Raw genomic sequence first — 26,277 nt, forward strand, 5'->3', positions numbered from 1 at the left:
ATTTTCCCTGTGTGTGCGTGTGTGTGCGTGTGTGTGTGAGAGAGAGAGAGAGAGAGAGAGAGAGAGAGAGAGAGAGAGACACACACACAGAAACAGAGATTGGGGGAGTGGAGATATTGCATGGAGGAGAACAGCGGCTCTGTGCCCCCACCCCCACCCCCCGTTTTTCTCTAATGATCACTGCGCTCTGAGAAAGAGGGAAGCTTGGAACAGTGGACAGTTCCAGCACAGGGAACACAGAGACAACAACTCCACTGCACTCTTCTTGAATTCTCTCTCTGTTTTTCTCTCTGACATATATACACTCCTATTGACTGCATCCTCTGTTATTTGTCATGGCCAGTTCAGCAGCTGTTCTCTGAGTGTTGCTACGCTCACCAATCGTCGTTGTTTTTCGGAGATATGTCGTCCCTCTACTCGCGTAACAAGGACCTGTCCTCTCGCACCAGGAAGTCTGTGTTGGACTCGCCACCCTCCTCCCCGTCCCCCAGCACCAAAAGCTTCAGAGTAAGAACCAGCTGTGTGTTTTAGGTTTTTTTTTTTAAGCTTCAACAGAAAATTGGAGGTCATCATGTTATGGTATTTGAGAAGAGTAAGGAAGTTGTTGTGACTGGCAGGAAGAAATACTGTATTTTAAAACGTAGGCGTCCTATAAAGTACAGTGAGTAAAACCTGCAATGAAACACAGACTAGTTCAAGAATTAGATCCTGTTTTAGATCATGTTTTGTCGTATCATGAAATTATGTGACTTAAGCATCATTGATCAGTGTCTGTTGCCATGACAGAGTACAAGGATTTAAGGTTTGTTTATTTTATGTAGTTGTATTAATTAGTGCCATGAGACTTAGATACAGAGTTATTTACCTGTGGGAAGATTATGAAAATATAATATTTGAGTAGAATAATCCCACCAAACATAATATGCATATTGAATGGCAGAAATACAGTACAGTTTGTTTTAAAAAATTACCGTTATTGTCTAAAAAAATAATAAGGGGTATAAAGATGCTTGGGATGATAAATATTTAAAACAGTTGGAATCTATTTTTGTCTTTTTGTGGGGTTTTTGGTCGTGTAAATAGAATGCTTCATCCCTCAGAACATGTTTACAATAGTGTGTTGACATTGTTGGGCCTTATTTGGAATCCCAATGAGATGTGAAAATCTCTTAGCTTCATACTGTAAGTGTTGCATATCCTTTTTAAAATCCTATGGTTAGCAAAAATGTGTAATTGTAAAGGGTATTGCAGTTGTGATTTCTGAAAGGAATAAAGCTCATACCTCACTGTTAAAGCAGCACAATAAGGTTGAAGTATCAAATATTTTTTTAAAGCTTCCATCTTTTCACATTACAGAAATTACATGCAAAACATTAAACAGCAGGCTAGCTACAGAAGTTTTTTTTTGTTTTTTTTTTTGCTTTTCTGCACTTAAATGTAGCTTATAGTTACTTTTGATAAATCATGTTTTCCCTTATCATATTAAAGCAATTCCTTTATCTGGATGAAAGTATAATTAGCCAAAGTCTTACTTTGGAGTAATGTTTTGATGGATTAATTAAAAAGTGTATTTCAGTTGTTTATAGAATCCCTAAACAACAACTTAATTCGAGCTTTAAAGTATAACCAAGCAGACTAGATGTGATTTTACAAAAACATATTGATCATTGTTTGAGGGGAGTGAGAGTAGATCATCTATCAGTAATTTATATATAGTATTATGTAATACTAGATTGCTGCTTTGCATTGAAGGGCTTCACCCTTTAATAGATGTTTGATTATATGTTAAGTCAATTATGACTGAAATTATTTATGTGTCCTCTTTCTAGACCTCAGAACAAACGCTAGCTCAGTGGGAGCAAGTGACCATTAAAGGCAGTGTGGATGTAAGATGACATAATTACTCGAGTAAAAAGAAGCTTGTAAATCAGCAGGTGCTGTTCTCCAGCTGTGCTGATTCTAGTGACGCAATGCATGATGTGTGCGACCGACTTATTCTAAAAAGGGATCTGGACTGCCAAGGCTTAAGATGATTATAGTAGAACTATTGAGATTTGAATCATGATCAATCTATGACCAGTTCACATAACACTGGTTAGATGAGGCAACTATTTTTTTTTTTAGTATGTGAGATATAATGATAGCATGTTCACAAAATATTATTTTCAAATCCACAGCAGCTGGACATAAGCAATATATGTCAATCAGGGAATTAATGTTTAAACATTTACTTAGTTTTTCTCTCTATCTTTGTAATTATAAAGTGACCTTGAGTCTATGAAAGGTGCTATATAAATTAAACTTATTATTATTATTATTATTATTGTTGTTGTTGTTGTTGTTGTTGTTGTTGTTGTTGTTTAGATTTTTCATCAAACCCAAATCATACACTTGAACTTCAAGTTTCCATGCCGAAGATGATGGCTGGTTTTCCTTCTGAGAAAAAGGAGGGAAAGGGGATAAGAATGAGTTATATTTTTAGGACACCACCACACTTTTTTCTTTTTTTTTTTGAAGCAGCTGTTTTATAACAGCAAATGGGCCACAAATTATTAAGGCTGGGTAATACATCTTATGTTAATCAGAGAGAAAGTAATTCTAAATAGAGAGCATAAGAAATAATATTATTTTCTTATACTTTATTGAATTTGCATGATTAGAAGCATGAGACTTGGGTAAGGCCTGGGGAGGGTCAGTTAAAGATGGCGTCAGAGAGATAGACGTTACTGGAAAGTAAAAATGGCTTTTATGGAACTTTGTATTGTAATACTATGTTTGGGTAAACAGACTCACTATTTCCACTTTGCAAGCTGGCAGGGCAATGAGTGAGCTTTTAGTGGGGAATGTAGGGAGGCGGAATGGGAGAATTCATGAAAAATAGAGTGTACATTAATTCTGGAGTAGATGCCTGATTATTTAAATGTTACATCTTCAATAATAGTGAACCCAACATGTGGCAGTTCAGCTAAACTATCACAAATATATGCATGCAGACCTCCTTGTCACTGAAGCATGCTGCTTACTTTTGTAAGGAAGGGTCCACTGTTTTTTCTAATTTAGGCCAGCATGTTACTCAAAGCATATCTGTTTGTAGAAGTCCAAGCTCATTATAAACAGATTCCATTGTGCTAGCGTCCTGAAACTGAGGGCATTTGGTACGTGTATACAGATACATTAGTGAATGTTTCTTTGTGGCTGTTTTCCATTTCAAGCTCCCCCCCATTTGAATCCAAACTTTACAGGAGAAGTCCAGAGATACTCCACATACCTGCAGAGTTATAGACCTGTTTATATAGTTGGCTGTGTTGCTCACACAATAGAGAGTATCTGCTGTGGGGACCATTTGGATGAGTCTGATGCAGTGGTATTCTTATATGGGAAATGCACCATCTGCACTACATATGCTATGCCTTTTATTGTTTAATGTGCCTAAAGTTTGGCTTCTGTGATTTTATTTCTTCTTCTTTCAGTCTTTCCCTCAAAACTCCCTGAAGGAACAGTAATCAAACAGAATGTAAACATGGTTGCACTGCCAAACCAGTTACTTATATCCTCATACAGATTGCCTTGCTAACCTAAAGTCATTTTTTGAGTAAACTGACCTGCTGATTAATAGGTCTGCTAGTTCATAAGAAAATACTGCAAAAATGGTTAGAACATTTTATAGTTTGAATAATTCAGATGCTTTAAGTTAATTACGTTTAAACTTGCTTTACTACAGTAGAAAGCAAGAATAACATGCATCCTGGATAATAAGCAATCTCGCAGAGTCACAGAGTCAGTTGGATCTTGTTTTTGGAAAAAGAATGGAAAACATTGGTCTCAAGATCTTTTCTTTCTTTACCTAAAATACCTGTGCCTTGACGCATGGAAGATGTAATGTACTGAATAATATGTTGTGTTTAACATTGCACTGTTTCTGTAATATAGTACATGCATGTATAGAGGGCATGTGTGTGAGTTGTATGAGTAAGATGCACTTCATGAAGTGGTCACATTCAGTAGTGATTGCATGTCTGGTCAAGTTTATGTAAGACATAAAAGTGGTGATGAAGGTGGAATGGAATTTTTCGGCAAAATAGCCAAATTCAAAGCCAACATTAAGTCATGGAGTGCATATGTGACTGCATATGTGGAACATGTGGAACTTTTCTTTGAAAACACGGTGCTAAGTGATATTGCTGCCATATCATATAGGTTATTGAGAAACCATGTACTGCCAGCTAAGCAAGCAGACAAGGTATTCAGACAAATAGTGACAAACATTTTGAAGAGACAGTATGAGCCTAAACTGCTGATCATTTTGGAATGGTTTTGCTTTAATCACTGAATGCAGAGGCAAAGGGAAACAGTGACACAGTTTGCAGCCACACTGAAATGGTATGGTGTTCATTACCAGTTGGGTGTCAGCCTTGACAATGCACCATTTCATCAATGGAGTACAAGGAATACATGTGGAATACAAGAGCAAGCAAGTTACTGTCAGAGAACAGGTTAATGTTTGCAAAAGTGTTTGATCAAGCACTAGAGATATTCAAAGGTTACAGTGTAGTGACTGAGGAAGTAGATATATGAAACCATGAATTAGGTACTTTAAAAAAGCCAACATCCTAATAAAGCCAGATACACATCCTAGATTTTTTGAGAATGGCCCCCTGCTCTTTGCAATGAAAAACCAAGTAGACAAGGAACTGCAGAGGCCATAAAAAGCATCATCTCACCAGTAACACATAGAAAATGGGGGACTCCAACAGTCCAAGAAGTCAAGTTGTACAAGTCTTGGCATATACTGTTTGTGGGGATTATAAGATTACTGTAAATTGGGAGAGAGATGTAGAAACACATCCTCTACTCATGACTGAAGAGCTTTTAGCAATTCTTCATTGAGAAAACGTATTTTCTAAAACTGAATTAGATTTAGCATATCAACAAGTACTGTTAGATACTGAGACAAATAAGTATGCTATCATAAACGCACACTGAGGCCCATTTGTCTACAATAGACTTACTTTTGATAGCATTTCTGCACTGTCAATATTCCAGAGGATTATAGAAAATATACTGAAGGATCTTAGTATTGTTTTCTATCTGAATGACCTACTGGTGTCAGGCCAAGTTAGTGTAGAACTTGGAGAATGCACAATGTGTAAAGAAAGAGAAGTGTGAATTCGGCAAGAGGCACCACCACTGACCAGTGTGAAAGAGATACAGGCCTTCATACAGGCCATCATTGGACTTATGAACTACACTGCCTGGCCAAAAAAAAAGATCACACAAAAAGGTCACACACACATATTTCGTTGGACCACCTTTAGCTTTGATTACAGCACACATTTACTGTGGCATCATTTCCACAAGCTTCTGAAAGTGTCACAACATTTATTTCTGTCCAGAGTTGCATTAATTTTTCCCCAAGATCTTGTGTTGATGATGGGAGATTTGAACCACTGCGCAAAGTCTTCTCCAGCACATCCCAAAGATTCTCATTGGGGTTCAGGTATGAACTCTGTGGTGGCCAATCCATGTGTGAAAATGATGTCTCATGCTCCCTGAACCACTCTTTCACAATTTGAGCCTGATGAATCCTGGTATTGTCATCTTGGAATATGCCTGATGCACCTATCACTCTGGAACAGGGTAAATCTGGACTCATCAGACCACACGACCTTCTTCCATTGCTCCAGAGTCCAATCTTTATGCTCCCTAGCGAATTGAAGCCGTTTTTGCCAGTTAGCCTCACTGACAAGTGGTTTTCTTAAGGCTACACTGCTGTTTAGTCCCAATGCCTTGAGTTCCCTTTGCATTGTGCATGTGGAAATGCTCTTACTTTTACTATTAAACATATCTCTGAGTTCTACTGTTGTTTTTCCACGATTTGATTTCATCACACGTTTAAGTAATTGCTGATCAAGATTATTCAATTTTTTTTCTGACCACATTCCTTCCTCGAAGATGATGTTTCCCCACTGTTTTTCCACTTTTTAATAATGTGTTGGACAGTTCTTAACCCGATTTTAGTAGTTTCAGGAATCTTTTTAGATGTTTTCTCTGCTTGATGCATGCCAATAATTTGACCATTCTGAAACGGATTAACATCTTTTCCACGACCACAGGCTGTGTCTTTCAACATGATTCTTTAACAAATGAGAAGCTACTCACTGCATCAGTTCGGGTTAAATAACTTGTTGCCAGCTGAAGCATAATCACCCATGCAGTAAATATCCAATGGGAGGATCTTAATTGCTTAGTTAAATCCAGTTGGTGACCTTTTTTTTTTTTTTTGGCCAGGCAGTGTATTATGGATTGGATGAATTGACAAAGGGATAAAGAGCAGCAGCATGCTTTCAATGGAAAGAGCATTTGACTGGGAACAAAGTGTTGACACACTATGAGCCTAGGCTATCACATTTGCATGTGAAGCATCAGATTATGGAACTGGACTGTGATACAACACAACATGCCAAGAGATGATGAATGCCCTGCAGTATATGTGTCATGTATGTTAAATCAAGCTAAATGGAAGCATTCACAGATTCACAGAGGCATTGGCAGTATTTTTTGCAGATGGATTTTCCTGTTTTGCCTTATCTGAAACAATTGATATTGGGACTTCAGTAGTGACAGAAACAGTCCCTGCACTGTAGGCCACATACTGGAAGGAGGCTTCACTCAGTTCCAAACAGAAAGCTACACAATAAAAGCTACACAAATGAACTGTGAACTTTCTAAAGTGCATAGGTACATTATGGAAGGGTGGACTATCAACTGAAATTAACTGTGTATTATGAGGTACACGAGTAATTGTACAACTAAATTAAGACAGCCAGTGCTTAATGAAATGCATACAGGGCAACCAGACATAGTGAGACTGATGGCTTTGGCTTCAAAATATGTTTGGTGACCAAAGCTAGATGTGAAGTTGAAGAGGTGTGCGAAGAATATTATGTGTGCCAAGTTGAGAAAAAGATGCAGCAACAAACACCTCTGCATCCCCCGGAGTTCCCAGGAGTGTGCAGGAAGTGGTTTTGATTTTGCATATAACCAGCCAGTTCATGCTGGTTGGGGATTATCTAAGTGGAAGGAGGTATTCATATATCTAAAATAACATCACAAGTTTTCTTCCTATAGTAGCCCAATGCTCCAAATCATCCTTCTACAAATGCAAAGCATGGGGTGTGTACTTTGAAAGAAGCCTTGAAAAAGTTTGCAGACACTGGTGTGGATATTGTGGACAATCTTTCCTTGTTTTTACTGTAGTATCAAACAACCCCACATTTCACTACAGCATTACAGTCTCCCTCTTATGCAGGATGGTTGTTCAAAGGCATGTTTGCACACAACTTGATTCAATCAAATCCAGCCTAACTGAGACTGCTTGGAGGAGACAAAATCTTCAGAAAAGATACCATGATCAACACATTATGGACAAAGTATTTGCTGTGGATATATGGTGTACTTGCAGAACACTACAGGGAGGGAACTCAATTGGATTCCTTGTGCTATAATTCCGCAAACAGGGCCAGTGTCATATAATATCACTAATTGTAACACAGTGATCAGCTAAGAGCCATAGCAGAAGCTATCATGTCACACAAGATGGATCTCAAAATCTCAGTGCTGCCTTTGATAACATGTCTGCAGTACCTAAGGAGAGGGACATTCACAGTCGTGTTGTGGTCTTAGCAGCACAGATGGAACATTTGGATTCATGTCAGCTGGGTCCATGTCAGTCACAGAGGACCAATGATCCTTCAAAGCATCATGAAACATAAGTTGTTATTGTATGTTAAAGCTTCCATACTGTTTCAGGAATGGTTGATGCACATTTTCTTTTGCCAACCTTATTGTTAAAAGGAAAATAATGTTCCAATGGATTATGGGTAATTGTCTGAAAATTGCATTCATGTTGAAGTGGATTCAATGGTTGATGAAATGGTTTAATAGTGTAACAAACCTCAGTGGTTTGTTGGTTCATATGTAGAACACTTCAAGTGTCTTTGTATTGCCAGGACAGTAAGGGAATATTTTCTCACTGTATCTCTGCTGCACAGAGGGGTGAAGATGTATTGCATGTGCATTTTAGTTTCATTTTCAACATTTAGCAGAAACTATTTATATATTTTACATTTACTTTAATGCCATTAAGCCAATGCTCTTATCCAAAGGGACGTTTGTAGATGTTTATTTGTCTACTCAGAAACTTAGAAATGTTTTCTGAACTAGTCCAAAAATCCCCTTAATGTGAGAGATTGCCAGAAAATATATTTACGTAAGGTTTTTAGGGAGATAAAAAAATCAGAGATACAATAAACTTTAATTCAATGCTATAAAAAAAACAACACAATTAGAGTGAAATTACTACAAAAATTGCAAAAACAAGACAATTGTAGGTCAAATATAAAGTATTTCTACAAGTCTTCAGCATTTGTAGACAGCAAGGGCCTCTGCTGTTCATACAGTCAATGGGAATTTATTCAACCAACTGGAAACCAGGATAGAGAAAAATATTGATGCTTGTCTTAAAGGTCAAGCTGGGCTGCACTTGAAGCCTGAGGGACAGATAGGATTTTGACCCTTGCTGTCAAGCAGGAAGGAGCAGCTCCTTTTTCAGCTTTGTAGGTAAGCTGGTCATGGTTTAATATCTGATTCAAGCAGTAGGAAGCCAGCAAATACAGTAGAGGAGTGACACAAGAGAACTTGAGAATGTTGAAGATTAATTATCAGTGCGACTGTGTCTGCTTAATAAGTATTGAATCCATCACCTTGATAATGTTAGAACCTGATCTACCAGGTGAGCTACAGGAAAATGAGTCATTATACTTTATAATAGCTAGATAATGGGTGTAAACACAACACTTGAGCATATGCTTCACTCCCAGTCTGATCTGATTCCAGAAATACTACCCCAAGTCTGTTCTGATGAGCTGTGCTGCATAGCAAAACATTTTTTAACTTGACATGGTGTCTTAAAATCACAATTATTATGGCACACAATAAAAAACCACTAAAAACACAATGTGCAACATAGCTGTTGAATAACAACCCATGGGCATGTGTATATAGATACACAATCCAAAAACAGCATAGATGGAATACAAGACTGTATTCTGTGTGTGTAGTCTCTAACACTAGACACTAACACCGGACACTATAACTTCTTTCTCTGTTCCAACAATGAGGAGGATGGATTCCAGACTTGATCCTTAGCGGTAGGTCTTAACACAGTTCAGTGACGGAATTAAGTAGTACATAAACAAGATATCAAAAGGACTTCATTGTTAATTGTGACTATTAGTATCAATTTCAAAGTAATATTTTGACATTGAACATAGCAGATTAGTTTGCAAGATAGTAGACGTCTAGGAACCTAAGCATTTTTCTCAGTAGTCTATGAGACTATGCACTGTGGTACATAGTTCAGCTGTGCTGTATTCAAAGTACAGCAGGATTTTCAGAGTAGCAAGCAGCAGCAGCAGCATGGTGTATGACCACATAAGGATAGGACTCTGCACCAGTGCTGTGTAAACATTCTCAAGACTGCACCTCTTTAGAGTCAACAAGTGTGCTCTGCTCTCCTGCTTCCTAGTGTATGTTCCCTTATACTCTGTAATACTGAGCTAAGAAATAAAATCAGCAGTTTAAAAAGATGTAAAACAACTGACTTACTCCGTTAGTCCTACATATGTGCAAGAAATGGCCAAGCATGACTAATTTATTCACTCATTAACTTATGCACTCTGTCACGCACTCACTCAGTTTGTTGCAGTGTTTATGTCCATGGCACTAATGTCTTTATTACGATGAAGAGCTTGAGACATGGACCTGCTGAACTTCCTTTTCTGACCACAATTTCAGATCTTTTTTTAAACAAGACTTTGAGAATCGTAAATCATTGTGGTCATTCTGTGTCCTTTTTTGGTAATGTAAGGTCACTCAGACAGGACAGTATGACATTTTTCCTGTACTACATAATACAGTTCAGTGTGGATGTGTCTAAACAGGATGTATCTTCTCTTACTGCTCTTAATCTCTCACTCAGTGGCATAGATCATACACTAATCTCTAGGAATGTATTCTAATCTCCAGGAATCTCCAGGTGGACATACAATCCAAATAACATTCCATCTTTTCCACCCAAATTTCTGCCTATTTCTCCCTTCTTACCAACCAGTCTTAGTCTTACATATTTTGTCTGCGTCTTCAGACAACCATCCTTTCACTATCTTTCTTTCTCTTTCTTCCACTCATAAAGTTGGGCTGGATTCCCAAGGGCATTATTGTCATCACATATCACATTTACAATTTATCACACTGAAACATCATTATAAAGATTCTGAGAGACACTAGCAACTGCAGTAGTACAACTATCTTCATAAAGAACAGTGTTAAATGGGAGTCAACTGCCAATAACATTCTCGGAAACTTTCTTGGCATAGCTCACCTGAACTCCAGGACAGGTGGGTTTTTATGCTCCTGATTGGAGCCCATGTTTTTTAATCATTGGAGGACTGGGGTAATCCTTTTAGCATTAAATGAGACAGGACTCATGGAAAAAGGGTTTCTTATTTTCTATTTGTGTTTTTGTTTATTTGTTTGTTGTGTTTTAGGTGCTGAGTGCCTGGTGGCAAGGTTTTTTCCAGAGTGATGGTGTGCTTTCACTGTCTACTGTGGTGATCACCCATCTTGGAAGTGGCTGAGACTGGTTATTTTATTGTGTGCACTTGGAATACGAACAGAGGCTAGGATAATGACCAGCAAACAAACAGGGAACAAGACAGGGTTTAAATATACATACTAATAAGAATTAACAAGATACAGGTGCTACAAATTATGGGCGGAGATGTATGAAACATGGAAGCAAAAGAAATACATGAGATAGGGTGACCATGACAATATGGATGCTAGGAGGGGCAAAATGTGACACGGATTGTGATACCATTTTCAGGATGTCTAGTTGTTTTCATTATCCATGCCTTGTTCTAGTGTAATGCTTAAGATAGTATCTGGTTCCTTGCATGCTGGTTGTCTTGTTAAAGACTGAGTATCTGGATAAAGGAGCACAACAGAGAAACAGCTGTTACATGTTACATGTTTTCCTATGCAGGTGTCTCAATATATATATATATATATATATATATATATATATATATATATATATATATATAAAAATTAAGATGATAAAGTATTGTACTATCATAAAATAACATTTAACTTGCTTTCTTTTACAGCATGACAGAATATCTAGGTGAGTACTGAACTTTGTTTTACAATGTTCCCTCTTCTTTTGCTCTTATCCACAAGAAGGCCATAGAAAATATCCAAGACAAATATAACTTTACAAAATGTGTGCCTTTATTTGTGGCAGGTCAGATTCCAGTGGTGTGGAGTGTCCAGATAGACTGAACCGAACCAGCTCCTACACGCGTAGAGAGAACCGCTTAGCTTCTCTAAATAAGACGGACGATAACTCTACCAGTAGGAACTACAAGAAGGTAGTTGAGCATTTGACTGATGCAGTATTTGATGAATTCTAAATAATCCTAAAGGAAAGGTTCATAATGCATTTATGATTTTAGAATTCCAAATTTTATATATGACATTATTACTATAATGGGAGCATAATGCATTAGGGGAAACTATACTGAGCTGCCACATTTAGGCATGTTGCACCTCCTTTGGCATTCAAAGCAGCATGAATTTGCCTGAGTATGGACTCTACAAAACGCCTTATGCATTGTGCAGAACTAACTATTATTGCATAACTTCTTCAAACAATCTTTTCCACCTCATCTCAAAGATATTAGATAACGTTGAGATCCAAGTACTGTTCAGGACTGAAGAAATGAAAAAAAAAGTTTCTGGAACCATACAAGGATGATATTTTCTTTTTGACACAGTGCATTATCTTTTTGCAAAAGTGTCCATCTGGATGTGGATAAACTGTAGGCATGAAGAAATTAACATGTTCAGCAGCAATAGTCAGAAACACTTCATCAGTATGAAGTGTCAGTATCAGTATAAGCAATGGCTTGTCATTCAAATAACCAAATATTTGTAGTGGGATAAAGTTACCCAAACCATTTAGAGTGTTATTGTTAAACTATTATAATTCACAATTCTGTGAAACATGGAACTGTATTTACTGTAACAAAACAAATTATGTCTGTAAGGTTTCTGTGGTGCGACAAGGCAGGCATAAGCAGAAACTGTAGCATATGAACCCCACTGTATTCAGTTCTCCTCTTGACCAAACAGAGCAGGGTCATGTGTAAATGTTTATGCCAAGGGTTGCATAAAACTAGAGGATTGTCAGGGAAATCAAGAACAAAAGAGAAATAGTCTCTGTGAAGGAGACCATTTTGCATTAGTATGGGGAGTGTGGTGTGCATAATTGTGCCAGAACCTAACAGAACCTCATGTGGGTCCTAACAGGAGAGGGTATGATCAAAAACCTCCCTGAACTGGGTTTCAAAGGTGGATATGTCTGCATGAGTAGCATACGTGCTCCACATAGTGGTGGTGCAGGAATGCACTAGGCTAGTAAACAGGGAGAGGACAAAAGCCATCTTGGTATCATCAGTGGGAAATGCTGAAGGCACTCATCAAAAGTATAGTGAACACTGTAGAAGGAAACCCTGACATTGCTCAGGAGAGTCAACGTTCCTCAGGCATAGTTAAGCGAACAACAGTCAAATCAAATTTATCTAGAGCTTTTTACAACAGCTGCTGTCACAAAGCAACGTTGCAGATTTCTGAATCCAAGCCCCAGTGACCCAGCCAAAAGCGACAAGGAAGCCAAAGTGTGAAGGAAATACTCCCTAAGAGCATTAAAAAGAAACACTGAGAGAAGCCAAAACATAAGGGGCGGGGTGTCAACCCTCCACTGGTCTACACCACACAATACAATAGCAAGAATTTAAATAATAAAGAACATTTACCTGACATGTATATCCACTTGAGCCAGCAACCTTCCAATTACAAGTCAAGTAGCTTAACCACTGAGCTACCACTGCCCAACTACCACTGAAAAAAAAAAGTAATGAGAACAAATTAGCAATGAAATCTTATTCCGGGTTTCTAGTCCTAATCTGGGTTCAATAAGTGTAAAATTAGTAGACAGCATGATGTTGGCCTCAAACAACTTGCAAAATATAAGTGCCTCCATTTAAAAAATAAATAAATAAATAAATACATATATATATATATATGGACTGACTTGCTTGTTTGCTTCATTTTACCAGTTGTATGAGGATGCGCTAGCAGAGAATGAGAAACTCAAAGCTCGTCTGGAAGACAGCAAGCAAGAGCTAACGAAAATTCGCTTGCAGCTGGACAGTGTGACACAGGTTAGAGCACCTTCATCCAGACAGGAGAAATTTGGTCTAGCTATAAAGATTTTGTCCACTATCCTCAAATAAATATGGCCTCTAGTCACTAATTTAGACAGAGACCCATGTTTCTTTCAAGACAACAGGGTGTGTGTGTGTGTGTGTGTGTGTGTGTGTGTGTGTGTGTGTGTGTGTGTGTGTGTGTGTGTGTGTGTGTGTGTGTGTGTGTGTGTGTGTGTGTGTGTGTGTGTGTGTGTGTGTGTGTGTGTGTGCGTGCGTGTGTAAGGGTGTTTTTGTGCATTTTATAACGTAGGAAATCAAAAACGTGGTTAACCAACAGGTTTGGGGTTGATGGTTTTGTAATTGGTTTATAGTTTACAGGTGTTATAATGTTATAAGTGTGTTTGTATGTTGATTTTTGAAATAACAAATTAGTACAGGTATATGGTGGTGTTTTTTATTTAGTTAGTTAAGGCTCCATTACAGTACAAATGAAAAGCATTACAGTAAAAATCAAAAGCTCTAATTTTTTTTTACTCAAGTTAATATAGTTGACACTGGAGTCATTGATTTTGTATTAACTATTTAAAGAAGGATTTTGAAACATTTTGCTGTTTCTGCTTCTGTACTAATGGTAATTTTGTGAAAAGTCTAGTCATTTTAGTTTGAAATGTATTGTATCACTATTATTTAACAAATTACGTTGACTTTCATAAATTCTACATCACTTCATAAAACATAAATCACTATCTCATGGATTCTTTTCCACTATAATTTCTGCTATTTGTTTTAGCCCTATGTCTGTACAGATTCCATGACAGAGATTCATTAGTGTGACCTATTTTGTTAAAAGAGGTTTATTACTATAATGTTTGAATATTTCTACTGTTTTGTAGTGTCACCTTTACATTCTGTGTTTCAGAAACAGGACAGAATATCTGAAAGGCCCAGTGTACTTGAATCAGAGAAAAGGGTATTTACTGTCTATATTAACTCTGTATGTAGCTAATCAAGTTAAAATGTCTCACCTGACAATATCTTTTTGTTAGCCTTCTCAGATTTATTGTCAACATGTTTGATTTCATTGTTTATGCTTGTGAAAATGCTTTCATTAATATGATGCTTATGATTACCACTGTCATCTCTTTATGGATGCATAAATGACAGTACAACTAAAAAAGTAAATGATGAAAACATTGTAACATTGAAATTTGATAACTACATACATACATACTTTAATGATTACATACATACAATTTTCTTTTTCTTGTGTAGGAGAAGCAGGCACTGGAGAAGAGGGTCTCTGACATGGAAGAAGAGCTTAAAGTAAGACAATGACCATACTCCTACAACTCCTACAATTTTCATGTTTTGTGTGTTTCTAATGTATGTGTTCTAGATGCTAAACTATAATGAGACAGAATGTTTGCATTTTTAAATGTTTGCGTTTTAGTTAGCAGTTGCTGTTTACAGTATTTGTATGCTGGCTGGGTGCTTTTAGCTGAACTATACAAGTCATTAAAGTGGTTCCATTTCACCAAAGCTTTTATAGAATACATCAAAGCTCCAAAGCAACCCTCAACTCCCACAGTTAACAGTGACTTAGTACCTTTTACACCAGGCCCTGTACTGAATTCCAGGTCCAGGTTCCAAGTCTGGAACACAGCACAGTTTTTTGTTAAAAAATTAATTGAATAGTTCAGATGTAATTGACAAAGATTTCACACCGAAAAACATTTAGATTTTCATTTACATTTACGGCTTTTGGCTCTTATCCAGATTGACTTACAAAAGTGCTTTGTCATTTACTCATAGAAACTATTAGTACAGTAAGGCAGTACAGGAGGTTAAGAGTTCAAGATACTATTGAACTAGAATGCTGTTGAAATACAGGGATAAATGCTGATGCCTAGAAATGTAAAACACATAAGCTCTATAAAAGACAACAATAGGTTAAATAAATAATATCCTACAATGAGTACTAGAATTTCAGTTACTCAACATAGGTGCAGGATCAGTGATCATTTAAATATTCCACAAATAGATGGTGAAGAGTCTACATGGATTGGATTTGGATTCTCTCAATGTTACCTGATAGGACCGTCCCTCCAGATAGGACTAAAACCATTTCCATGCAGAAGCAGTAACACCAAGACTGGAGAGAACAAAGAAAAACATGTTGTGGTTTACTGTGCCAACGGCTTCTGAAAGGTCAAGAATAATCAAGACAAATGACAGCATGGCAGTTTTGGCAGCTTGAAGTTTCTCCCTCACTGCTATGAGGGCTGTGTCTGTTGAATGGGCTGGTTTGTAGCCAGACTGATTGGGATCATGTAGCTGGTTCTGGGTGAGGAAATTAGTTAATTGGTTATAAACTTCTCATACTAGAACAGTTGAGAAGAGAGAAGTGATACTGGTCTGTATTTGGTTATGTTGGAGCTGTCAAGTGTGGCCTTCTTTAGGATTGGTACCTTATTGGTGATTTTGATTGCAGTTGGTACATGTCCAGAAGATAAGCAGTTGTTGATGATGACAGATGAAAGGAAGCAGATCTCTTGAGAGTGTCTTGAACAGAGTGGAAGGAATGGGATCCAGTAAACATGTAGTCAGATTGCTGGAAATCAGGAGTTGAATTTTGTCTGATGAGATAGGAGAAGACGAAGCCAGAGAGCTGGATGTAGGGGAATGAACACTGGTTGGAAGAGTGGGAACAGAGGAAAAGGACTGGCAGATTGCTGCAACCTTCTCCTCAAAGAAGGTGATGAAATACTCAGGAGTAAGAGATGAGAAAGAAATCCTGAAGAGCTTGTGAGGATCTATGTGGATGCTGATGATTCAATTTTTTATCTGTAGTAGTATGACTTTGCAGATGTTACTTCCAGTGAGAACTTGGAAAGGAGAGACTGGTATGAGCTGAGGTCTGAATCTAGGTGAGTTTTCCTACAGTGCCTCTCTGCAGTCCTTAGTGCTTCTGTTAGCCAGGGGGCAGGTGGAGAAGATCTTGCAGGTCTAAAGGAGAGAGGCATCAGAAGACTAATTGATGAGGAAGGTGTAGAAAGGAAAGCATTAGTAACTGTATCCAAAGTTAAAATACTAGAAATTGGGGAAGAGGAGGTACAGATTGTCAAGGGAGGAGGAGGTATAGATGGGGAGGTATAGATTGTTGGGGAGGTATAGATGGAAAGAGAAGAGAGGGGGAGAGAGAGAGAGAGAGAGAGAGAAGGACAAAAAATGATGGACTGAGAGGTGGAGGGGGGTGATGTCTGATGTTGTGATGGTCCAGGTGAAAATCAGGTCCAGAACATTGCCCACTCTGTGAGTCAGAGGAGACTGGTTAAGGACAAGGTCAAATGATGTAAACAGTGGAAGAATGCAGGAGGAATGCAGCTTGTCTGATGCAAGGTTGAAGTCACCAAGGAGAATGGGTGGGTTTCCTTCGATGGGGAATTGACTCGGGGGCATCAAGCCTGTCGATGAAGTTATCTAGGAAACCTGGAAGGTGGTAGATGACAATGATGTGAAGTTTGTTGTGGAAAGACACTCTAATAGCATGAAATTCAAAATAAGAAATTGAAAGAACAGGGAAGGAAAGTGGGGTGAAACACCACTTTTGAGACAAGAGTACACCTGTGCCACCACCCCTGCTGAGATGCCTCAGAGAATGTGTGAATGAAAAGGCTGAGGACAGAGCAGCCAGAGTTGTAGAATTCTAAGGGGTGATCCAGGTCTCTGTTAGAGCCAGGAATTGTAGTGATTGAGGGATGCTAGGACTGAGATGAAGTCAGCCTTCTGAATAGCAGATCACTCATTCCAGAGCCCTCCTGCCACCAAGGTCTGTGATTGTGCCGAATGTTGGGAGTAAATGAGGCTGCTGAGATTGCGGTGTATACGATGATGATAGTCTCTAGGTGATCTGTGGGATATGTAGACAGAAATTGCTAGACACATTTCAGATTGGAAAGATGTTTAGGTTTGTGAATGTATGTAATGAAAGTTTGAGAAAGTGTAAAAAAAAAAAAAAAAGATACTTGGATGAGTTCGAGAGGCCCAGTATCAATGTACTGTAGAAGAAAAGCCCAGCGAATGCCTTCTACGGGTGTTGATCAGGAATTGTCCTAATTTAACAGTTCAGTAAGTGCTCTGTCTGCACCCCAATTCACACCTATGGCCAAGGCGAAACTACACCTGCAGCACTAATTACAGTTAACACCAAAGAAGGAACTAGGTTCAGACAATAATAGAATCTAAGCCAAAAGTAAGTAAACTTTAACCAACCAGTGGATAGTCCAAGAGAAAAACCAGGGCATAAAAAGGTCTGCTAAAATAGAAAAAGATCCCACTTTGAATTCATCTTAATTCACAGCATAATGACTGAAGACATTTGAACACCATGTCAGATATCTTAGAGTCATGGTATACAGATTCAGAACACACTTTCCTCAGTAAAGAAAAACCAGCCCCCTTTTTAAATGTAGCACAGTATGTGTTAACCAGCCCCTTTTCCCCCATAAAAAGTTCAACTTTCTTTTCATAAATTGGCACCAAAAGCAACATTTTAATATCCTAAACTCTCTAAAATATTGATTTGTAGTAGGTTGCTAAGTAGATTAATCTCATTCAAGGAAGTAGAAGGAACTTATTTGACTGGTACATATTGTCCCCACTGCCCATAGAAGCCAGCCACAGTGAGATTTCGTTGTGGCTACCAGCCCTGAGTTGATCCTCAGTTGGAGTAGGGGGAAAGGGGAAAAATGGTGAGTGGTCAGAACCACTAGTGGTTGCCTGCTCACAAACATTCATCTTCCACAAAAAGGCATGAATATACACCTGTCATCCAGATCACATTTTTTTCCTTTTTAGACACAGTAGTATTCAAATGATGTGGGTGTATTTTTTGTTGTTGTTGTTGTTGTTGTTTTGTTTTTTTTTGCTTGCGCTCGTGCTAGACATTTCAGTAGTATTTAAATAGCAGTAATTTAATAGTCACCAGTTAGCCTTATGCAATTGACATGTTATTTGATGGATGCTAGTTGGCATGATGGCTCAAACTTACAGCTTAACATACAAAATAAATACAAAATAAAACAGAAAGAAGTGTAATCAAGAAATAAAACAAAAATATTAAAACAAATACAATTATATAAATAATAGCTAAAATGTGAAAGCAAATAAATACATATAATACAAATACAACTAAAAATAATAAGGGAAATAATACAAAAACTACTAGTTAAACACTAAAGCAAAGAAAAATAGTTTAAGTTGTTTTTAAAGACAGTGTTAAAAGTATCTTGATGGATGTTTTGGTAGTGTATTCCAGATATTTTGTGCATAAACAAACAAAATGCTGCCTCTTTGGTCTTTTAAAATTTCAGAGGTGGAATATGGAGAAAGGGGTTAAGAATGTGAAATTGATACAGGACCAAAATACACCCAATCTGTGCATTTTATAAAAAAGTAAAATTAGAAATTAATAAGGTGTTAATTTAAAATTAAATGTGACTCCTGAGTTAGAAGGATGAAAGTCTGAAGAATGAAAAATAAACATGTTCATAGGTTAACCTGAAAAGTCTGAAAAAATATGGTAAAACAGATAAAACTGTTTTGAACTGTAACGAAAATTACTCCATGGCCATTACTTTTGCCAATTCTCCCTAATTTACATTGTGACCAATATATTTGGTGCTCAATGTGCTACTCTAATTCACTGCAGCATGACACATGTTTGCGTAGCTTAAATTTGAACCATTAATCACAATGAATAATTGCTTCAAGCAATGAGGAAGCCTAAGCAGTGAATCACACCAGGCAAAAGAACAGAGTGTTAGAGTAATTAGAGTAGTTTTTCGTTGAAATGTTGTTAGCCCACAGTATTGTACCCATGCCACAGATCTCTCAAAGATCTCATTACTACATATAGGCTGGTGCTGAAGAATAGCTTTATTTGGTTTTAGACAACTTGAGCAATGAAAAACCATGCCTACTGTACAGTTTGTGCATGACTTATACAAGTATTTGTAGGTATTCCTGTTTCAAGGTCTAAAATTGAGACCAAGCATAAGCATAACCACAAATTAATGAGACATTGTCCTTTTTCCACTTATCCATTTTCTTTCATCCTGGTTTTAAAGGAGCACTGTTGCATGATTTGTAAATTTTGCTGCATTTGCCCTGCATTCTGTTTTGTCCTTCTCCCCATTCCTTCTACTCTCTCTTATGCTTATTATCTTCCACCTTTGACTTTTACAACACTTAGACATTTATTTGCTAAGTCTTTTTCTTTTTTCATCTTTTATGCACATTGTTATCCATACTCTCATGTGCTTGCTCTCTCTCTCTCTTTCTCTCTCTCTCTCTCTCTCTCTCTCTCTCTCTCTCTCTCTCTCTCTCTCTCTCTCTCTATATATATATATATATATATATATATATATATATATATATATATATATATATCTTTGTTCACCTCCACAAACCGTCTTTTCTTGGCCTTTCTCTCCTTAGAAGCTCCCTACCCTGGTTAGGCTATGTGCTCTCCACAGGGTCATTGAGCACCTCCTAGCAGAAAACAGGACTATGCTCCATGCCTTCACTTGTCTCACCCAGACAGCTACTCTCCCTGAGACATCTCTTATCCTCATCTCTTCCTCTCTTTCCTTTTATCCTTCAGGCCTCTATCTTCCTACACATTTCCGAGGCAGGTGTTTTTATTTCTTTGTTTCTCAACTCTGTCCTGCATTCCTTGACACATTCTCTTTCTTTCTCCCCCACCCTCCTCCCTCCCATGGGCCTGGAAAATGGCAAGCTCTCAGTCAATTCTTCCTAGAGCCAATTCCTTTGAAGTTATTTATAGCTTTATTGCTTCAATGGTTATGAGACTCTGACATTGGCTATTATGATTACTATTTAAAATATTTTCTCCTGCTCCTAAAACATCTTTTGAATTTTGACTACATCACCAAGGGTAAACAGGCAGGAAAAACAAGTTTAACGAAATAAATCTTGTTTGCATGATCCAAACAAATCCCAATGATACCACTCAGATACCACTACTATTGGAATATTGTGTTTCACTCAGAAAAATATAATTAGGGAAGCAAAATACTTTCTGACTTCCAGTTCATGCTGTCTGTAAACTTACTGAAATAGTTAATTTGTTCACTCCTATATATTATGTGGTGGATGCCTGATGCTGGGTAGTGATAGAAAAATATAAACGCTTTGTCTGTGCGTGAGAAAAGGAAAGAGAGAGAATGGTGGGCCTGTCTAGTTAATTTTAAAAGGCACAAACAGCCATTATTTAACATGTTTGTTCATTCTAAATGTGCTCATTTAAAGTCATGAGTGAATGGTTTCTCTTGTTTAAACTTTACTGTTTACAATATATGTTTTAATCACTGCTCTGTTAAACAAATGTCACCCAGGTGATATCTTCTGCGCCTCAACAGTCATCTGCATGATCACATGTTTCATTTAATTTCCAGCATTAAGCTAACCTATTTTATCCCAACTTACAATTCTGACTGAGTACAACTTGAGCAACTGAGGGTTAAAGAGCCTTGCTCAGGGGCCTAATAGTGGCAACCTGGCAGTGGTGGGACTTGAACTGGCAACCTTCTGATTACAAATCAAGCTTCCATTGAGCTACCACTGCCCCCCATCAAGTGTTTGTAACTATTAATATTGTGACTATTAGTAAATCTACAGCAATCTTTTATTAATTTATCATTTATTTTATGCCTTCATGTTTTTTGTATTTTTTGCATGAATAACCTGCTGTAAACTTTATAATGTTGTCACAGCTCAGCCACTATCCAGCCAGGAATGCGCACGCACACCTTAATCCATGTCAATCATCGACCCTTGGCCACTCCCCCGCTCCCCATCACACACTCTGCTCACCTGTTTTCACTTTGCTTTTTCCCATTTAAACCTCACAGGCACCATAGTTGTACTCTAGCTTGCTCAGCTCACAAGCAAGGCTGCTGGCTTATGGCCCCAAACACCTTTTTGTCATTTTGTATGCCTTTTAGGAGATCTCTTTATTTTACAAATAAACATTGATGCTTTGAATTGCCACCCTCGCATCTCGCTCCTGTGTCAAAAATGGCAAGTATCTTCACTCCTAATGTTAAAATAAATGCACAGTTCTAGGCTGTATAAGAAACCCAAACACCAACAATGAATTACTCTTATCCCAAAATATTTATGTTAAATTTTGTGTTGATTTTGAATACCTGAAACAATTTAATATGACACCAAACATATTCTCACTTTGATTTAGGTTTTGGTTTTATTGGTTTTGATATATTTAAAGCATACTGAAAATATTTTCTAAACAAAATCAATTTTTTAAAATATCAAATTTTTCCTTGTGCTGTCAATGTTTCTGTCTGTCTATATCTCAGGTTTTGACAGAGTTGAAGTCGGATAACCAGCGACTAAAGGATGAGAATGGGGCTTTAATCCGAGTCATCAGCAAACTCTCCAAGTGAGCTCAGGAGCATAGCAAAAACACACTCAGTTAAGTTCATACTCAGATCTGAGAAATGGTCCTAAAAACTCCACTGCCTCCTGATATTCACTGTATCTCTCTTTGGATTATAATGACCATTAGCACAGCAGATAAACGATTTCTAATCAGGTATAACATTGCTAAAGGGACTAACTTTAGATGAACTTCCAGTTTATAAGTGTGTCCTATAAATTGGTAGTAATATTCAGCAAAGGTTTTCTCAGCTGTCAATAAAATATATGCTCACAGCAATATAGGGCCTCATTTATAAAAGATTCGTATGCACGGATTTGAACTTGAATAGTGGTATTTGACATTTCACGTTTATTGTAAAATGTTACTTGAAATTCCGATCAACGTTTACAACCTGACCTAGGAGCATGTCTGTTGTAACAAAAGTATAACAAATCCAAAATTTGCTCATTTTAAGACTATATATCTAGGCTATTATAAATGGGCATATATCCATGTTTTTTCCCCTCAAACTATATGTCCTTTGCATTTTTTATATACCTGAAAGAATCACTGCATGTTTAGCTCTTCTAAAAGACGTGGCAAACCAAGCACAGCAGAGGGAACCGGGTTGGTTTCTTAGTTTACGATGATGACAGGCTCATGAGCCTGAGCAAACCTGTGGCCTGTGCGACCCCCCTAGTAATCAAGATTGGAGAGAAGTGTCCCGTTTTATATGCACATTAGTTAAATGAGAAGGCAGAGTTGAAGCTTAGTTTATGCGTGCTCAATTCTAGAATCATTTGTGATTTAAGCAATAGAAAACAAGAGGGAGCATGTTATAAGCAATAGAAAACTCAAGGTTGTGTGTAATCATGAATTACATCACCATTCTTTTACACAAAAGAAAGAAACAAAGAAAAGAAACGCAAAAGGTGTTAAATATGTTTTAATATTCACATTTGGCAACAGTAGCAATTGCCTGCCTAACAGTAAAAAGGTATCAAAATCAAATCAAATGTATTTATATAGCACTTTTTACAACAGATGTTGTCACAAAGCAGCTTTACAAATGTCCAAATCCAAGCCCCCAGTGTGCAAGCATGAGGAAGAAATGTTGAGAGGAATCAAAATTCAAAGGGGGGGGCCATCCTCTTCTGGCCGACAATGGTCCCCACAATATTAACAATTTTATGAGAAAAATAAATTAATAATAATAAAATGAAAAAATAAGCAATTAATGTCTAGTCCAGTTTTCTAGAAGTCCTAGTCTTGTCCCAATGATGTGTACATGTTTGAAACTCATTCCGCAAGAGAACGTCCTTCAAGGGCAATGGAGAAGTAGTTGCCTGGGGTGGAAGTGTGGTGGGTTGCAGCAGGGGACATCAGAGAGTGGTGGAATTAGCCATGGTATCTGAAATGTGCTGAGGCTCTGTAACATCATGTCATCAGGGGTAGGTGTATATCAGCAGAAAGAGAGAATAGATTATTAGGCATGTCCAGGTACGAGGGTGTGTAAATTAGGTTACTATAATGTGGAAAGATAGACTCTGGCAGATCTAGCTATGGCAGCACAACTAAAAGGATAGAGCCAGAAGGATCCACAGGCATGAGGGCACCTTGGAACATCAGCACTCTGCTGCTCTCAGTCAACAAACTTGAGTGAAAAAAGAGAGGTGACAAAACATCCCAGATGAACCTTAAGATTACCTGCAATGTCTGGCCCCCTGGCCCCCCAGTATACAGCTAACTACTGCTGTGGGTGTCCCTAAAGGCCTAGCTAATTTCACGTGTCGCAAAATGGAGTCCCCTATAACCAGGTATATCGTTGATATAGCACTGCAAAGTAACATTCATTTGAAATACAAAGTTCAAATAAATGAAGGTAAAGGGTAAAAAACATTTATTAATAATAAAGGTAGAATTTAATTATTTATTAGGCTTATTGCATTATTTGTACATGCTAATCTATACACTAACTTTCATTGCTGTTAGAAAAAAAGGCTGCTCTGTAGAACATCTGTTGGCAAAATACTTGTGTAGACAGGCTCTCTCTCTGAGACTGACTGCAGGTCAAATATTATCTTTTAAAAGTCATATTTTGTATATTCATCTTTTATATACATGCAAGTACACAACATAGGGTTGGATGCATAGTTAGTCATTACTTAGCAACGTGTCAGTGGGATGTAAAACCCTATACTGGGGTTTTGGTATGTAAAACCCATGCTGTTATCAAGAATCAGCACAGATATAAAGCTTCCCAGCCAATCAGAATGTGAGAACAATTGTTATACAAACTAGTGTATGCATATATTCTTTTATATATGATTGTTTTCATCTTTTGCATACATATGTTGAGCAATTCCTTTAAAAACAAATATAGTACATTCATGTTTTATAAGTGAGGCCCCTGGTCTCCATCACTGTCCCAGGCTCTGTAATCAGAAAGAAAATACCCCATTGTGGACTACCTAAATTCACCCATATATATATATATATATATATATATATATATATATATATATATATATATATATATATATATATATATATATATATATATATATATATATATATATTCCCCCCCCCCCTTGGTTTGGTGGTATATCTACATTAACATATGTAATGTATTTACAAAGTTTAGGTAAAAGAAAAAAAAAAGCACATGGATCACAAGTTTGTTAAAGCGTGGAAGTGTGGCACTTTGTACACATGTTTATGACAAATATTTATGATGATGCACTGTAAAAATGAATGGGGGAGAGTTTTTGTGTAGCACATACTTTGTGTTGCTGCCATCTGCTGTTCTTATTGCATGCCCTCTGGTGACAACACGTTGGGGCTTCTTGAGTTTTTTGTTGTTGTTGTTCTTGTTTTCTGTTCTTTATAAAAATAAAAGAGAAAGTACAAACAATTTCCTAAACATTGTGTGTGTGTGTGTGTGTGTGTGTGTGTGTGTGTGTGTGCGCACACCAGTGAATGAAAGTCACATGACATCATGCCCAATTAGCACATAGGAATATGTGAAACATTTTGCTTATCTTGAATATGGCACAAAAAAACACAACTGTGGTATACTGAGTTTCCTGTTTTCCTTTTCACTGATGTCAGTTTAAAATGAAAGAAAAAGCAGTATTACTTTTAATCTTGTATGTTAATTTCCAGGTCTTGTTTGGTGATTTGTTATTGGAAAATGTAACACTTTAGAAAGATCAATTTAAAGACTAATAGGCTTTTATTTCATATGTGCTAATCATGAACAGATCGAAGTATTTGTTGTTCATTATTAGTTATTTCATATTAACTTGATTCCCATAAGTTTGCTGGTAATGTTGTAGATATTTAATTATGCACATCACGATTTCTGCACATTTCCAGACTGCAGTGGAATATAAAATAGTCTATATAAAATAGTCAATCATAGGAAAAGTGAATATATGAAAAAGAAAAAATTACCCATGTGAAAGTAACCCATGTGGAAGGTAGACACTCAAGAAATGTTAAAATAACTGATAGATGTATTTAAGTATCAAATAGATGTATTTAAGTATCAAATAGATGTATATAATAAAGCAATTAGATGTTTTTTTATGTAGTGTTAGCAGCTCCCACAGACTCCTAGCATGTCATTAGCAAACACCAATTTAGCAAAATAGCCTACAGAATATAAATAGTTAACATGCTGTGGTGTGCATAATTTTAGCTATCCAGCATATTTATCTAGTTAGTCAGCTAACACAGATAAAGTTCCTGTAGTCAAGACATCTAGATAGCCTGGTTAGATACCTCTGAAAACATTTTTGTCCTAGCTAAAACTTGTAATACTTAAGTAACTCTTACTTCTGTGATTTACAATTATGAATTGACATGTTGAGCAACTAATGGTTAAGGGCCCTAAGAGTGGCAACTCAGTAGTGGTGGGGCTTGAAGTGGAAAATGTCCTTTTACAAGTCAAGTACCTTAATCACTGAGCCATCACTGTCCACAGAATGTTTCAAACAGAAAGAGGCCCTTTGGACAGAGGACCTTTATTAGTATATATATATATATATATATATATATATATATATATATATATATATATATATATATATATACATACTCACACTCTGTCAGAACAGTAATTATTCATGAGCCAGTTTTTGAGCACATTTTACACATGCCGTGTCAGAACTTAATATTAGCATAGAGTAGAAAAATGCTTACTAACAATATTTAGTAGTGGATTTGTCTTCCGTGATACAGGATACATATAAATACAGTGCCTCCAAGTAGTATTCAACCCTCTGAAGATTTTGCAGGTTTACATATTTGGAGTTAACTTAGCATTGTGAAATTTGGACTGTAGATGGGCCTGGACATGTGAAATGCACTGGAGTAAAAAAGAATGTTATTTCTCTGTTTATTTTATTTTGCAAAGTTTACCAGAGGATCAATTATTATTCAACCCCTCACATCACCAGAATTCTGTTTGGTTCCCTC

General features: G+C 37.2%; 2 protein-coding genes across 12 annotated transcripts in view; one reads left to right on the forward strand and one right to left on the reverse strand.

The window, feature by feature from the left end:
• Positions 1–212: 212 nt before the first annotated feature.
• ppp1r12b (protein phosphatase 1, regulatory subunit 12B) lies at positions 213–24,374 on the forward strand. 4 transcript variants are annotated; one of them, XM_027028174.2, is made up of 8 exons: positions 213–507; positions 11,229–11,245; positions 11,366–11,492; positions 13,242–13,346; positions 14,251–14,301; positions 14,604–14,654; positions 18,002–18,082; positions 21,734–24,374. In XM_027028174.2, the coding sequence occupies exons 1-7, from the start codon at positions 403–405 to the stop codon at positions 18,041–18,043; spliced, it is 498 nt and encodes a 165-aa protein (XP_026883975.1). In that variant the 5' UTR covers positions 213–402; the 3' UTR covers positions 18,044–18,082; positions 21,734–24,374. The 4 variants fall into 4 exon arrangements, with proteins under 4 accessions (XP_026883975.1, XP_026883974.1, XP_081562876.1 ...); XM_027028173.3 differs by lacking the exon at positions 18,002–18,082; XM_081706750.1 differs by lacking the exons at positions 18,002–18,082; positions 21,734–24,374 and adding an exon at positions 21,359–21,726.
• syt2a (synaptotagmin IIa) overlaps positions 23,085–26,277 on the reverse strand; it is a 67,848-nt gene continuing 64,655 nt past the window's right edge. For 4 of the 8 annotated variants that reach the window (XM_035522452.2, XM_081706749.1, XM_035522451.2 and 1 more), the window contains one exon: positions 24,385–24,677. In XM_035522452.2, coding sequence (XP_035378345.2) covers positions 24,512–24,677 — 166 coding nt within the window. In that variant the 3' untranslated portion in view covers positions 24,385–24,511. Of the gene's footprint in view, positions 23,225–24,382; positions 24,678–26,277 lie in introns of those variants that run through there. The other 4 variants (XM_081706748.1, XM_035522449.2, XM_027030048.3 and 1 more) reach the window with 4 other exon arrangements.

This window comes from Electrophorus electricus, chromosome 24, assembly GCF_041902795.1.
Source record: "Electrophorus electricus isolate QZ-2024a chromosome 24, ASM4190279v1, whole genome shotgun sequence".
Classification (NCBI taxonomy): Eukaryota; Metazoa; Chordata; class Actinopteri; order Gymnotiformes; family Gymnotidae; genus Electrophorus; species Electrophorus electricus.

Coding starts and splice junctions, on each gene's coding strand:
- ppp1r12b (XM_035522246.2), top strand. CDS start 403: ATGTCGTCCCTCTACTCGCGTAACAAGGACCTGTCCTCTCGCACCAGG. Junction 11,493..13,241: donor CCAGTAGGAACTACAAGAAG/GTAGTTGAGCAT, acceptor TCATTTTACCAG/TTGTATGAGGATGCGCTAGC. Junction 14,302..14,603: donor TACTTGAATCAGAGAAAAGG/GTATTTACTGTC, acceptor TTTCTTGTGTAG/GAGAAGCAGGCACTGGAGAA.